The sequence below is a fragment of the Vicia villosa genome, linkage group LG7 (assembly GCF_029867415.1).
Source record: "Vicia villosa cultivar HV-30 ecotype Madison, WI linkage group LG7, Vvil1.0, whole genome shotgun sequence".
Classification (NCBI taxonomy): domain Eukaryota; kingdom Viridiplantae; phylum Streptophyta; class Magnoliopsida; order Fabales; family Fabaceae; genus Vicia; species Vicia villosa.
This window is the reverse complement of record NC_081186.1, coordinates 49,663,564-49,679,643: the sequence shown is the minus strand read 5'-3', so window position 1 is coordinate 49,679,643 and position 16,080 is coordinate 49,663,564. Positions and strand designations below refer to the sequence as shown.

The 16,080-nt window shown below is 36.1% G+C and overlaps 2 protein-coding genes across 2 annotated transcripts; one reads left to right on the top strand and one right to left on the bottom strand.

Moving 5' to 3' along the window:
- The first annotated feature begins 8,712 nt into the window (after positions 1–8,712).
- Positions 8,713–9,144, top strand: LOC131619012 (uncharacterized). Its single transcript, XM_058890155.1, has one exon. The coding sequence runs from the start codon at positions 8,713–8,715 to the stop codon at positions 9,142–9,144; it is 432 nt and encodes a 143-aa protein (XP_058746138.1).
- A 1,916-nt stretch (positions 9,145–11,060) lies between these two features.
- LOC131619011 (uncharacterized) lies at positions 11,061–13,061 on the bottom strand. The gene is made up of 2 exons (XM_058890154.1): positions 11,586–13,061; positions 11,061–11,505 (listed from the first exon to the last, which is right to left on the bottom strand). Exons 1-2 carry the CDS (start codon positions 13,059–13,061, stop codon positions 11,170–11,172), a joined length of 1,812 nt encoding a protein of 603 aa, XP_058746137.1. The 3' UTR covers positions 11,061–11,169.
- Positions 13,062–16,080: the final 3,019 nt, after the last annotated feature.

Here is a 16,080-nt window from a genome sequence, read left to right as displayed (position 1 = left end):
TGGTCTTACAAATTTGGCTTGGAGTTAAACTTATACATTGCCTATAAGAAACTCAAAACAAAAAACTTATCAAACCTAGGCCTGCTGTGTCCATGCTCAATGTCACATGGGTTTCCATTCAACAAGATGTTAATATAGATGGTATCTTATCGGCAGGTTTTTAATAGCGGTTGCAGTCGATGTCTATGTAAAGTTAAGAATTTTACGATTCTAACTAATATAGATCTTTTGTTATAGTTTGAGGTCGTTTCAGTGTGAGTTAATTACTATATAAATTTCATTAAAATTATTTGTATCTACAGAAATGATTATTATTTTAGAATTGATTATATTTAAAATTTAAATTTAATTTTTTTTATTATTGTCTAATTAATGTTCAAATATATATTAAATTAAAACAAGAAAATATCGGTTGATAACTGATTTTTTGGCATTCTAAACCATGATAACTAATTTTTGTCGCATCCTAAATCAAGATAACATTTCTTTTTAATATTTAGAAGCAATTATTAAAAATTGTAGTCTAATGGTATAAGTTGAAATCCTAAAGAGGTATTATGAAAGAGGCCGTTTATGTTGATAACTGATTTTTGCGATTTTAACCGCTCACTGTAACGCCCCAAACTACTTTCGGGATGATCGACTGACCCCACAAACCAACACGGGTCTTTTCAGCATGCTTTGACCTCACTCGCACGCTTTTCGGGAAACTTCCCAGAAGGTCACCCATCCCAATACTACTCCAAGTTAAGCGCACTCGCACGCTTTCCGGGAAACTTCCCAGAAGGTCACCCATCCCAATACTACTCCAAGTTAAGCGCACTCGCACGCTTTCCGGGAAACTTCCCAGAAGGTCACCCATCCCAATACTACTCCAAGTCAAGCACGCTTAACTGTGGAGTTCTTACGGAACGGGCTCCCGAAAAGAAGATGCATCTTGTTGGTATAGGTAGTACCTATCAATCCTTATAAGCTTTCCTTCAACCATGCAGTCCCATACCTGCACGGCTTTAGGATACCTCTCATTCCGATGTGGCGACCACCCTAGCCCCAATTGGCCCCAGGTGTTCCATGCGGTGCAACCACCCCTCGCCTTCTTCGGCCTCGGGTGTTACACTCACACTATATAAGCTTCACACACGTTAGTTTAAGGTATCTCATTAACTCTCACTCTAAACTGCTTTTCGAATACTTCACTAACTTTGCGTTAGAGTGCTAACATTGTAGATGATGCTTGTAACACCCTAATTTCCCCGCATGTAATATAACAATTAAATCAAGATATAACATTTAATCACATTAGGATGTCACACATCTTAATGCTGCAACAAATAAAACTTTAAAATAAAACATTTAACATCTGTCACCGCATGCTCACCTTCACCTAGGATATCATCACAGTAGAATTATCGAACAACATAATATGAAGCATGCATGTCATAACTCAATTCTTTGTTAAACATTCAAAACAATTGCACTGACCAATTTCACATAGTAAGAGAAGCAACAACAAAACGTTGAGAGTATTACATCCAACTCTGAAACATAGTAAACAAAATAAAATAATGTTCTCCCCCATCCAATGTTATAGAATCAGAGCACGTAATCTAAAACACAAAACAAACTAAAAGAAGAATAAATTCTCGCCATCCTCCAACTCTAAGCAGCTACTAGATTACTTGCTTATCTGTACTCTGAAGAGGAGTACAAACCACAATAATAAAGAGGTAAAAATACATTCAAATGATAAATATTACATAAACAATCAGGATAGATTCACACACTACTCAATCACACATATGTCATGTAACACCCATTTTCTAAACCCCAAATTATAATTAAACATTCATAGAGTATTATCATGCATAAAATAAAAAGGGCGTCACATGTTGTTTTCACCATAATGAAAACCCAAATAGTCAAAATACAAACATGCACTGATCACCTTATAACACAATTTGAAACTTCATGCTTTCAAACATTATGCATATCGCACGCGGAATAATAAATCTCAAGCAATTTCAATGAATATATCCCATATTATATCCATCAACCAAATCATATAACATAATCAACTCATATATGTACATGTCATATGAGTTTAACAGCTAGGCAACACAGCCTTCAACTTCGAGAATCCAAAATATCATACCAAATACAAACAAGATAACAATATCCAAATATTAAAACATGAGTTCAAATAAACCCCCAAATGTTACATCATCAGAGCATTTGACTCACTACCTAATCAAAACGATAAATCAAAAGCTCCTCGTCTAAATCCTCAGACAACCTCACTACTCATCGGAACCTCCACGACGTCACAATGAACATCATTCAAACCGAAGGGTGAGAATTCACATCATAATAAATACATACAATATGTACAATGAATATAACATACAATAGCATTATCATTTATCACACTTCATAAATTGAATAAGTTCCATATTTAACGCACAAAACACAATTTCCAATTATTACCAAGGCAATTCACATCAATTCAAGCAATCACATAACACCTAATGTGACTCGAATGCAATTAATGTGACTCAATGCATGTGGTACCATGTGAGTATCAAGCTCAATGCTCCCGATTATAAACCAGAGTCACACTTCTGATTCGGACAAGATCAAAGCCCTCAAAATATGAACCTTTAGTTCACCGCTTATGTTTCCACAAAGGATCAAAGCCAACCAAATATGAACCTATAGTTCACTGTAACACCCTTCTAAACCCCGCGGAATATAATTTTAAATTCAGAGTAAACATGTACAAGAATGTCACAACTTCAAAAGAAATAAAATATCAAATCGATTGTCATACCTTTTTGAGGAACGAAATCACATTATTCAGTAAACCATGTTCAACACAGCGGAAAAGAATTTAAAAAACTGAATAACATAAACTATCAGTTCACCGATCAATTAAACATAATCCAAAACGAATAAAATAAGAGTTTATCAATTAACTCTAAAACAAGCGTTCCCAGTGTTACAAGACCAGAGTATGACACCGACGCAAACACTAAACGAACTGGCCTATAAGCTATCCTCACCAAGCACAAATGCTGCTACTCCTCAATCTGAAAAATAATCAATAGTAAGGGTGAGACATATGAAAATTAAACTATATTATAAGTTCATAACGACAAAACATCATAGGCATATTATTCACCCAACTGCAACATATTTAGATTTTCAGAATTATCCACCAGTTACAAAAATGCAATCAAACACATCACCACGAAATAACACTGGAAATCTTCCAATCATGTTATAACAACAGATATACAATGCAACGACTCTATGCATGTGGTACCAATTCATCATGGGATTAATCCATCTAACCGATCCAACCAACACCGAGATACGGCCCTGCCGAGCACTAATTCCACACAATGGGAATTAGTCTCCACTGATCCAAACAACACTGGAATTTAGTCACCAAAAATGATTATGAATGCATACAAAAGATATAACATACTCAACATCACACCGATTACGATGAATAAAATCATCTCAATATAACTCACCGATATCAACACCGAACTCAGTATGTTCATGTTTCAGCATCATTCAATAATCAAGTCATACAGAATCACAACAATCACAACAATCACGAAATTAATATCACAACCATGTTCTCACAACATCACCACATCTATTACATTTATCAAAACACACACCCGATATACAAATGTACCATAACGAATTAAAAACAATCGGGATTTCAAAATAAAATCGAGTCACTGTCCGCCTCACCATTTTATCATATAAAATATTTAATTATCTTTACTACGCTTAAAACGGATACACAGTTTTAATGATATGAATTTTAGAAAATAAAGTATTTTTCAAAAATCTTCAGTGGTAACCGGTTACCTAAATGATGTAACCGGTTACATCACTGGCAGAAACTATTTTTTTCAAAAACGTACAGTGGTAACCGGTTACCTAAATGATGTAACCGGTTACATCGTTACAAAATGCAATTCTTTGCCTGCGAACAGACCATGTAATCGGTTACCACCCTGATGTAATCGGTTACATGACTGCTGTAGCAGAAAAATCCCCTTTTTACAGCACTTCCTTTTTCCCAATTCAAACCCAAATCGTACCAAACTCAATACATCACCAAAACAGAACCAATCCACACCTTTTAACACATTTCTAACATACTTAGGGGTTCTTTAACATCAAACATGTTCCATAATCATTCCAATTCACCAATTTCATCCAATCTACACCATTTACCCCAAAACCTAACATATATTCAATTGAGACAAACAACATACAAATTCAATCCTATCATCATTAAACTGATAATATAGGCTAAAAGGATTAATCACCCCTTATCTTAGCCAAATTCTTTTGAATTCTCTTCTCTTCTTCCTCTTGCTCTTTCACGTTCTCTTGTTCTCCTCTTCTTCTCTTTCCTTTCTATTTTCCTTCTTTTTCCCAATTTCCTTATTTTATGAAAATAGAATTCGACTTAGTAAAAGGCCTAATAATTAACACCTTCCTTTTTACTAATTGTCACACCGGCCCAATTACTATTTTTTCATAATTTCTCCAATAATTCACTAAAATGCCAATTAATCCAAATAAATAATTTAAATTCCAATTAAATTAAGGGTTAATAGTCATTTGCCCCCTGCAATAGTAGCGATATTCGGTTTACCCCCCCTTTTAAAAAAAAATTTTGTTTTCCCCCCCTATAATATTAAAATTGTAAGTCTTTTGCCCCCTAAGAGGGAAAATTACCCCCCTGTAAAATATATTTTTTGATTTTACTCCCTGGTTTTTACACGTTTAGGGGGTACCCAAATATTACAGGGGGGTAAAACAATTTTTTTTTAAAAGGGGGGTAAACCGAATATCGCTACTATTACAGGGGGGCAAATGACTATTAACCCTTAAATTAAATAATGGAAATTATAGTGTGTTACATTCACCGCTTATGTTTCCAAAAAGGATCAAAGCCACCCGATTTTGTTTCCACACAAGGATCAAAGCATCCATGAATGCATGTACAATCATCACAAAACATATGCAATTAAGATCATCCATACAATCTTAACATACCTCATACAACAATAATCCACCCAATGAATTATTTACCAATTGTAAAAAAACATACTTATCATATAACAATCACAACAATGCACAACAATTAGCATATATTCATTCACACTCATCATGAATATCATATCACATAACATATCCACTAATGTTATCTACAATTCATCAATCCATAACGCATACATACATAACACATACATTCATCAAGTTCCAACCATTCTAATCCTATCATATAGATAATCACATTAGCTTCCTAACGCTTCGAACAACACATGAAACAGAGTTACATATCAAAAATTACGGTCTTTACAAAATCTGCCAAAAATTGGATAACTTGCGGGTTCGTTCGCGCCGACCCTTGTGTCGACTCATCCTGAGCCTCCAACAAGTCATGAGTCAACTCATGACCTACAATGGTCGACCGTTCGCATGAAAACACAGATTCTCACCCTCACGGGTCAGCATAGGCCGACCATGCCTTTTGTAGCGGTCGACTCATGTTGCGTAAAAACCCAAAAATCACCATTTTTCTTCCCTATTCACCTCATACAACACCCATTAACCCATATACAATCTATGCATCAATTGAAAACAAATATATCATTAATTTATCAAATAACATCCATTTACTACCATCTAACATGATTCAAAATAATCATTTCATGGATTCTACACAAACCCTAACATTTTGAAATTATGAGAAATTGAAGAGATGAACAACCTAAGCATACAACTACCCATTACTTACATATATACCCACAATAATGAGGATTCTCCCCCTTACCTTTGGTTCAATCTTCCTCTTCTAGATTTTGCCTCTTTCCCCTCTTCTCTTCATTTCTTCTTCTCTTCTCTTATTTTCACAAAATGACACTTCTAACTCTATTCTCATAAAACCCTTACTATCTCTAATTGTCTCATTGGACTTAACCCACTCATATTCTTCTATTTCTAATATTTAGGCCCAATTAGTTATATTTCTCTAATAACATAATTAACCCAAATAGCACAAATACACTCATAGTTAAATAATTTAAATAATTATTATACCACATAATAATTAAATAAATAAATAATTAATAAAACACCAAATAAAATAATTAATTATAATACTAATAAAATCGGGATGTTACATATCATACATGCACCACAACAACATGTATTCATGTTTCAACAACACCACAATCAAACTCATACAAATCGTATAAGATTTCTCATAGTTACATACACATATCATCATCATGTAATACAATGCAACCTCGATTCAACTCATGCTTGTCACGGTCCCCACTCTGAACCGGACTTACAACTCAACTTTATATGCATGCGGTATCGAATTAACATTTGGTTCTTCATATGAATAGATTTCCAATCAACTGCAAACCCCGAGCCCCTCACCGAGATCCAATCCCTAACACCCAGCTTTGGATAAGTCACAAAGTCCCACGCCGAACTTGTGGACTCACCTCTTTCACAACAACAACAACATATGATGCATGTCATACAAGTCAATGCAACTCTACAACAAATACAATGTTTTAGGTCCACACCGACCATAAATAACATGCATTCATTGGCAGTAACATAATTATCCCGCACCAGATTATTATTCAACAGTCACAAACAGCAACAAAAAACTATGTCAGAGTCATCATCATTTATCATGCTCATACAACAACGTATAATTATCCCAACTCATAATCGCTCAACACAACATTTTTTAGTGTAAGTAAGGCATATGATAATTCTCCTCAATTAAATTATTATCTCACACATGCATCAACATAATAACATCAAACACATAAAACGGTATCAATCTGAACCGTATAATTCCTGCACAACAAAACAAGGTAGTTTCCGCACTAAAAATACACGTCTCGACTCAAATATATTATCAATACATGAATATCACACAATATGCAATCATGTTAGCTCACTATAACATCAACTCATTATTACTAAAAACACAACGGTTCGTAAGACAACTCATATATGTCATCACAAAAATACCTATAGGGGTCGCATAACTACATATCAATTATTTCACTAAGCACTACCATGAGATAGTATTACTAGCTTTCCATCGCTTCAAATGACATTCCATTCGGACTTACGGATAAAAAATTATGGCCAAAATCGCCAAAATGACCATTTTTTAAATTCTGCCCAGCATGCGTCGATCTTTAGGGAGCATGCATTGACCAATGAGACTTATGCATCGACCTATGTGTCGACCCAAAAAAAAAAGTCTGATTTTGCAAACCACTCACTATGCATTGACCTATGCGACGTATGTGTCAATGCAAAAGGGAAAGAATGTAAACCTCCGATCTCAGAATTCGACGTACTACAATTATAAAATGATTAAAACAACAATTTAACACTTACAATTATTAATTTTCTCAAAATCATACTAATCCCAAAGCTTCTACCTTCAACAATGGTGGAAAATAATACAATTTCAAAATAGTAAAATCTGTTATTTTAAAACCTCACTCAAACACATTCCTAACATGTCAAAACAACTTATATCGAAAATTTAACATTATGGGTCAATTACCTACTGCTATTACCTCTAAAAACTCCCAATTAACTCATGATTTCACCAATTAACACAACATAAACAAGAACATCACATATAACCATGTTCATCATCTCCAATTTATCATTAACACAACATATCCACAAGAATAGCATCGACACGGCTTCACCTATTAATTTTTTGGAACCATCATCAAGAAGACATAATCCATAATCAATAATCATCAACATCATCAATTTTCATAAATCACATACAAAACTATTAAAACCCAACAATGGAGAAACATAAACCCTATTGAAGGTTAAGGGAAACCTCTCTACCCTTTCATGATTTAAGCAGCCTTAGATGAATAATCTCCCCTTACCTTGTGATTCCAACATAAGCAAGTAATCTTCATGGGGTCTCCTTCATCAAGCCCTAACTAGATTCTCTCTCTCTCTCTCTCTCTCTCTCTCTCTCTCTCTCTCTCTCTCTCTCTCTCTCTCTCTCTCTCTCTCTCTCTCTCTCTCTCTCTCTCTCTCTCTCTCCTTTTGCCTCTTTCTATTTTTCTCAATAGTCCTACCTAATGACGAAATCCTTTCCATCAACTCCCTTTTAAAATAAAACCTAATTCCCTCGTTAGAATATTCCTACCTTATCCCTCACCTTTTTTCCCTATAATTCTCACCTTGTACTCAATATCTCTATAAACTCCTATTTTTATTTTTTATTTTATTATTTTATTTAATTAAGAAAACTAAACCATTATTTTAAGGGTTAATTATGCCAGGGTCCCTGTAAAAACGCGACCCTGCATTTTTAGTCCCTGTAAAAAATTTCTTCAAATAATGGTCCCCATAATTCTGACGTCAGCATAAATGGTCCTATCCGTTAGTTTCCTCTAACGGTGGATTATGTGGATGGCCACGTAGGTATTGTTTATGTTTTTATTTTCGTTCTTAAACATCCCATATACTTTTATATCATCTGCAGCTCGAAATCCCCAAATGAAACCCTAATATTGTTCTCCACCTTTCTCCATCTTTCTCCATATTTCTTCTCCATCTTTCTTCTCCATCGTTTTATCTGCGCCCCAGGTAATAGGTATGGCCTCTTCTGCTAGTAGAAGCAAAATAGGTTCATATCAATTAGTTTCAAATCGTAGATGGAAGGTATGTGCTTGTAATATGCGTATGGTTTCTTATCGTTGCAAAAATGGTCGCAATCGAGGGAGGCTCTTCTGGAGATGTCCGTTGTGGCAAAATGATGAAACGTGCAATCTATTTGAATGGGATGATGAAATAGGGTCAGGACATGATGCAATCGAGGCTGATGAAGAATGGACAAATGATGCAACAAAGATTAGGGAGATGCAAACTTTTGGGACCTTGAAAGAGTTATATGAGCAAGAAGTGAAGAAAAACATGGAAATGGAGATGAAGCTTGGGTCAGATGGATTATGTGGAAAGATGAAGACAATTTGCCTCATTGTATCATTGATGATCAATTTGTACTTGATTGTTATTTATAAATGTTAGAAGGATTTAGATTAAGGTTAAGCAAAACATGTAGGTTGTAATATGTAATGTTTAACAGAAGTTTATTATGAATTGAATGGATTGTGTTTATTAATGTTTGTGTTGAGTACTAAGATTTGAGTTTAATAATGTTTGTTATACAATTGCTTAAGCTCCGACTTGTATATAATTGCTATAATTGACTTGTATATAATTGACTTGTAATAAGCTATAATTGACTTAATGTAATAAGCTATAATTGAATTGTATACAATTTCTTAAGCTCTGACTTGAATAACTTTGATAGACATAAGTAGGCATAGCCTTACATTCATATAATTAGTATACCTTCAAAAAGGTACATCAGTACACTACAAAATATGTTTCCAACACAACAGTACATTAAATAAGGTTCCAACCCATAAACATAAACTACATCAGTACATTAAAGAAAGTAAAAAGATGGTTCCAAAACATTGATTACAAAAAAGGTTGCAAATACATCATCAAACACTTGTTTCAGTGAGTCAATCCTTTGTAAGTGTCATCCCATTTCTTTGTCTTAATTGCATGACAAGTTGAATCCTCACTTGCATCACCTTCATCAGGGATCACCAAAGGGTCATCTGATCTTTTTCCAGGTCCTATAACATCCCTTGCCTTCAGGCTCCTCAGCCGGTCACTTTGCCTTTTTGGTACCTGCATACCAGTGTTACTTTTTCTGGGCTTGGTTTGAACTTCTTTTGCTTTCTCTTTAATTGGCCTTGTCTGGATTTTGGCCCTTTTAGGAGCTTGACCAAAGAAAATTCTTGGTCCAGACCTAGGCTTAGCAGCAACCTGAGCACTGTCCTGCTCAACTGGTGCACTGTCTTTTTCTTTCTCATTGGTTTCAGGTTCAGGCTCAACTAGTGTAGTGTCCTGCTCCACTGGTGCATTGTCTTTTTCTTTCTCATTGGTATCATGTTCAGGCTCAACTGGTGTAGTGTCCTGCTCCACTAGTGCATTGGCTTTTTCATTCACATTAGGTTCTTGTTCAGGCTCAACTATTATAGTGTCCACACACAAAGGCTGAATGTTTAGTATGTCTTCCCAATCCAGCAAGGCCTCAATTGTGGAAGCATCCCATTCAGCAAACTTATCAATAGGTGGAGACTTGGTCCCACTTGGTCCAGCTCCATTAGATGTTGGTTCTTTTGGTTTCTTTGCCTTGACCTTCTTGGGCTGAAACAAACAAATCAAAGTATTCAAATATCAAATAACACATCTTCAATTCAAATATAAAATAACACATCTTCAATTCCAATATCAAATAACACACATACCTTTTTCTTAGATGCATTAGTAGCTAGGTGAGTTTGACTGGCCTGTGTGGGCACATCTTCAGCATGTGGAACATCTTCAGCAGCTGGAACATCTTCAGCATTTTGACTGGCCTGTGTGGGCATGTCTACAACAACAATTTGGGCATTTTTTTGCAGGTCCTCTTATTGCGGCCTAACTGAAAACAAACCTTGCATTTATGACTAGTATTGGTCCTTTGCCACTTATTCTGGTTAGCTTCATCAGGCTCTCTCCTACGTAGCTTCTTTGGCCTACCAGCACCATGTTTATAGAGTGGTGGAAACATGTCTGGATTGTTTGTTCTGGGCCATTTATTATGCCCATTCAATGGGGTGATTATTTCACTGTAGCATGCCTCATATGTGCTCTTATGGTAACACTTGTTTACATATGACACATGATCATCCACCTTCCTATATATTGCTGCCACTGCATGTCTGCATGGTATACCAACAAGATCCCAAAAATTGCAACTACAAGTATGTTTTTCTAGGTGAACAACATAAATCTCACTAAAAAGTACATGTGTAACTTGAAAAGATAATCTACCAGCATATGTGGCTAACCAACTTGAACTCTTCTCAATCTCTCTATCTAGCCTTTTCAATGGTTTGGACATTATTTGTTCCTTATATCCTTCCACTTTTTCTCTAAGGGTTGCAAACCTACCCATCATATAATTCCTAATCCACTCTAGCATTGTAATTATTGGCTTGTCCCTTTGAAGTAATATGATGGCATTAAAAGACTCACTAAATTGTTCATCAAGACATCACATTTTGAGAAAAAGGGGAAAGCATGCTTACACCATTTGTTCTTGGGAATTGCCTCTAACCATTCATAAGCTTCCAATTTTGCCTCCTTGATCATTAGCATCTTTGCTTCATGTGCCTCAAAATAGGTAGCCTTAGCAGCTGCCATCATCAAATCTCTGAACAATGTACCTCCTCCAAACCTTTTTTTGAAGTTTGCATATAGGTGTCTCAAACAGAATTTGTGTTCATAAGATGGGTACTCTTCTTCAAATACTTGCACCAGGCCCTGCATAAAACATCATATAAATGGTTATATAATGTTAGTCAATCAAAGTAAGTATATAATATGTAAGTCAATAATAATACCTTTTGTTGATCAGATATGAAACACCATCTGCCATCTCCAATGTCCTCTATTAGTAACTTCATAAACCAACTCCATGTGTCTTTTGTCTCACTCTCAACTACAGCAAAAGCAACTGGAAGATACTGATCATTAGGATCTCTTCCCACAGCAATCAACATAATTCCACCATACCTATGTTTCAAATGGCATCCATCCAAGCCAATAAAGGGCCTACATGTTTTTGTCAAAGCTTTCTTGGTCCCATCAAAGCAAAGATAACACCTTTCAAATCTTGGTCTCAAACCTGGAGCTAGAGCAGCTGTGTTGATTTTGAAAGTATTGCTTGCTGAAGCCCTCTTCAATTCAGCACCATAAGACCACAACATGCTAAATTGCTTACTTGAATCACCCTCAACTATTTGTCTAGCAATTTGTCTAGCCTTAAAGGCCCTGCATCCTGGAATTTCTGTGGAATACCTTGATCTAATATCTGCCACTACCTCATTTAGTTTCATCTTACTAATGTTCTTAAGCCCATCAACAATAACCTTAGCAACCCATTCAGCCTTAGCACTTTTGTTAAAAAATTGTCTTCCACACTTGTGTTTATCAAAGAGTGTTTTAATCCTAAAAGTTGCAGTAGATAACACTCTACTACACAAAATTTTGTAGTTACATTTTTTATTATCCTTGCAAACCACTCTACATCTATTTGAGTCATTTTTCTCAAACTTGATGTCCCTACCATTTAACACATTATGCTCAAGTATTGTATCCTTAAATTGTCTCAAGGAACGAAACTCCATTCCTACTTTGAACACATATTCTTTGCCCAACTTATCTTCTTCATTGAACCTTATAACACAAGGCCTCTCATCAGAACTATCATCTTCAGCTCCACTGTCCAACTCATCAGTCATGTATTCGTCTTCAATGACATGTTGCTTACCCAATTCTTCTGTTACAAAAACCTTCGCACATTGCCTACTTGACCCACAAGGCACATTTTGTTTTGTAGGCTCAGCATCTACACCAATCATCTCCTCTTCAAAATCCTTCATCATTTCCTCCTCACTATCATCAAAATGGACATCCCTAACTGACTCATCACTTGATTCATCATCCAGTACACCATTTCCCTTCCACTTAATCATATCCATAAAGGAACTCACCCCACCCTCAGGTTTTGGCTCACAGTATATCTCAACGTTACATTTCTTATCAAACACTATGGCTGATAATTCAACAACATCTGCATCATCTCTAAATGCTAGTAAATCTACATCAAAATTTCCATTCTCGGGTTTCCACCACATCTTAACCTTTGTATCATCAAAATCAGGCTTTATGGTTTTCACTAAGTCACAGGCTTCAAAAAATGACCAATAATCTGTGTGTTGGTTGCTGAATCCAAGTACATACCCACCCTCATACCTAATGTCTTGGTCTTTTACAAAACACCCTTTAATATAAAACACAACATTGAACCTAGACATGTTCCTGTTGAATACCATTTAAAAAGAAAACCTAGGTTAACAAACATCTACAACAGTTTTCGGTTTCACTATAGCAGTAAAGATGAAACCCTAACATACTTGTCATACCCCAAATTTGTCCTACCCCTTTACTTTCATCTGGCTTAGGCTTTTTCATTCATGTGCATATCTCCATTAGGACATTAACATGACCCATTCATTCATTAATCAATAAATTTGGCTTTCGATCAAGGATCTTGGAAAATATGGTTTCTACTTCTCTCCGGCTTGATTCATCCGTTCAATCTTTGGGCATTAGATTGTTGAATTAAGAGGTTCAATTGAGGATTTTAGGAGCTAGGGTTTTGTTCCCTCTCAAGCATCTCGAGTTACTTTTTCTTCAGCAATGTGCACCTAAGGCAAAAGGATTGAGGTTTCTCATTCATCATGATTGGACTTATTGACATTCATCAACTGAGGTTATTTTGTTTAAAGTCTAATGTTATCTGAGGCTTATGAAGTGAGTAATAAGTCATGCTACAAGGCATATGAAACGGGATTTTCTCTATGGTTCGAAGCATGCCCTTCGGTTCAATTCTCATGACCAATAATGCAAGTTTCTTCATCAAAAGTTTGGGTGGGGGATTCATTAAAAATTGATTTGAAGCTTGTGAGGCATTAACACATCATCATTTTGATTCAAGTGTAAAGTGTTCAAGTTATAAATATCATCCCTTTTTCTTCATTCAAGGCATCCAATTCCATTGATTGGGCACCATTTTTCATTCAAGAAACTACTTGGTAGTATCCATACATTCCAAGGAAAAACCACACTTCGGTAGCATACATTCATAACAATTACATCATTACACCAGCATGCATACACAAAATTCCATCACAAAGTCGAGACTCGAATTCTATTACATGTTTCATCACTAAGCTACATTAAACAAAAGGCTAAACTATATTTCATCACCATTACATAGAAATTACAAAAAAGGTCTTGGCTTCATCTTCATCCTTCACGGCAAGTCATGCTTCGTCAACGAAGATGGCTCAATGCTTATAATACGCCGACACCAAGTTCATAACGGGATCGCAACTCACTTTTGAAGTTAATTTGAACGCTGATCCACGCTTCACCGTTTTCGTACATGCCAAACTACCACCCGAACTTGCCGCCTCCGTCATACCATACCCTGCATTCATACATACATGATTACAATCAAAACTGACAGTCCAAATCAGTTTCCAGGACCTACGCAAACAATTCATTTAACCAGCCTACATTCAAACAATTAATACGATTCAGCATTCAGTTCAGTCATAATACATTCAAAGCAAAACCAACTTACAAATCCTAACTACCGCTTTGCAACTGACCCTTGACAGCATTCAAAAGAAAAATACTGCATCCTTCAAACCAAGACCTGCATAATCCAGAAGAAAACCATTTCCAAAAATTGTCAAAACCAATAATATAAAACCACTCCACATCCAAACATTCAACTTCTAACAATTCAGCCCTTCAAAACTATCAGTCAGCATACACAAACACTCAATAACAGTTACAGAAAACCTAACTAACATCCCTAACTAGCAGATAACAAAAATCAGTTCATAACTACCCAAGCAATCCAATAACTAACTCAGTTTCAATAACTAACTTCCAAAAAACAGTTACAAGCCTAACCGAATCCTAACTGCATCCTAACAACTCTAACAGCAGAACTAGATAACAGAAGAAGAGAATCAGAACTAACCTCGACTCTCTTCCTTTCACCTCTATAAATCCAAAGCAGAACCCAATTCAGAAGCTCCTCCATTTTTTTCCACATTCATCAATCTTCACAATCTCTCAATTCAATCTTCAAACCTTACATTCACCATCGATCTCTCCTCTTCATCATCACACGCAGCCTTCACCTCGAAACGCAGCGACAATAACAGAATAGTCACGCATAAGGCGGAAAGAAGAAGAAGAAAAAGCAAAGATTGAAGAATCGAAGAATTCACCTGAGACTTCCATTGCGTTCGAGAGCGCTTATTCCGCCAATTGATTGGGGCCTCCTCGGGTTTTCTTCGATCATCATCGTCGTCAATCAGCAAGAATAACTCGTTCTCATCATCATCTTCGCGACGTCACTCTTCATCAATCACCGCTCCAATCTTCAACTCCCTCGCCGACGTCTTCACTGCATCGGCAAGTTAGCACTACAAATTCGTTAACAAACTTCAAGGATTCGTTAATCGGCACCAGCAGCAATCTTCGCAAACAAATACGTATCGAATCAGAGCGTTGGAGGGAAGGAGATTCAAGAAGCGGTTAAGACCAGAGAGATATGAACGAGAGGTGAGAAAGACTGAGAAGGAGGATAAATCCCTGTGGTAACCGGAACTTTGAGACGGTGGTGCTCATCGTTTTGTTCGATCGGAGAGAGGGTTAGACCGCCGCGAGCTCGTGAGTTTGAGAGAGAGGGAGGCTACGTTTTGCACTTCAAGCGTCACAGACGGTAACCCTAATCCTCTTGTGAATTTCTTGAATGTTATTAATTGAATCAAGTTGATTAAGCGGGTTAATTGGGAAAACCTATGTGTTGTTAATTGACATTAGGGGGATTAATTGGATTTAATTGTGAATGAAAGTTGATTACTGAACTTAATAAAAATCTGAACAAAATCACCATGGATCAACACCTTGGGCCTTGTATTCACGAAATTGCTAGATCCATACCCCTAGGAGCCCATGCGCACCCCTCCTTTTTGGCATTCCACAAAATCTGAAAGAACAAAAATACAACTCTTGGCCAGGTTTTGTTTGGGCCTTGCGCCCTACTGCTATTGCACCACTCTGATTCAGTTTACACCCCCTGGCACATTAAAATTAGTAGATTTTAGTTTTTTCTTACTTAATTTTTTTAGGTGATAAAGAGGACATATAATAAAATCAATAAAACTTGTTATGTCTTTAGGCCATTTTTAGATTTAATTTTAGCATTTAATTTCCCCATAAAAATGCCATAAAAATAGTAGAATTGTT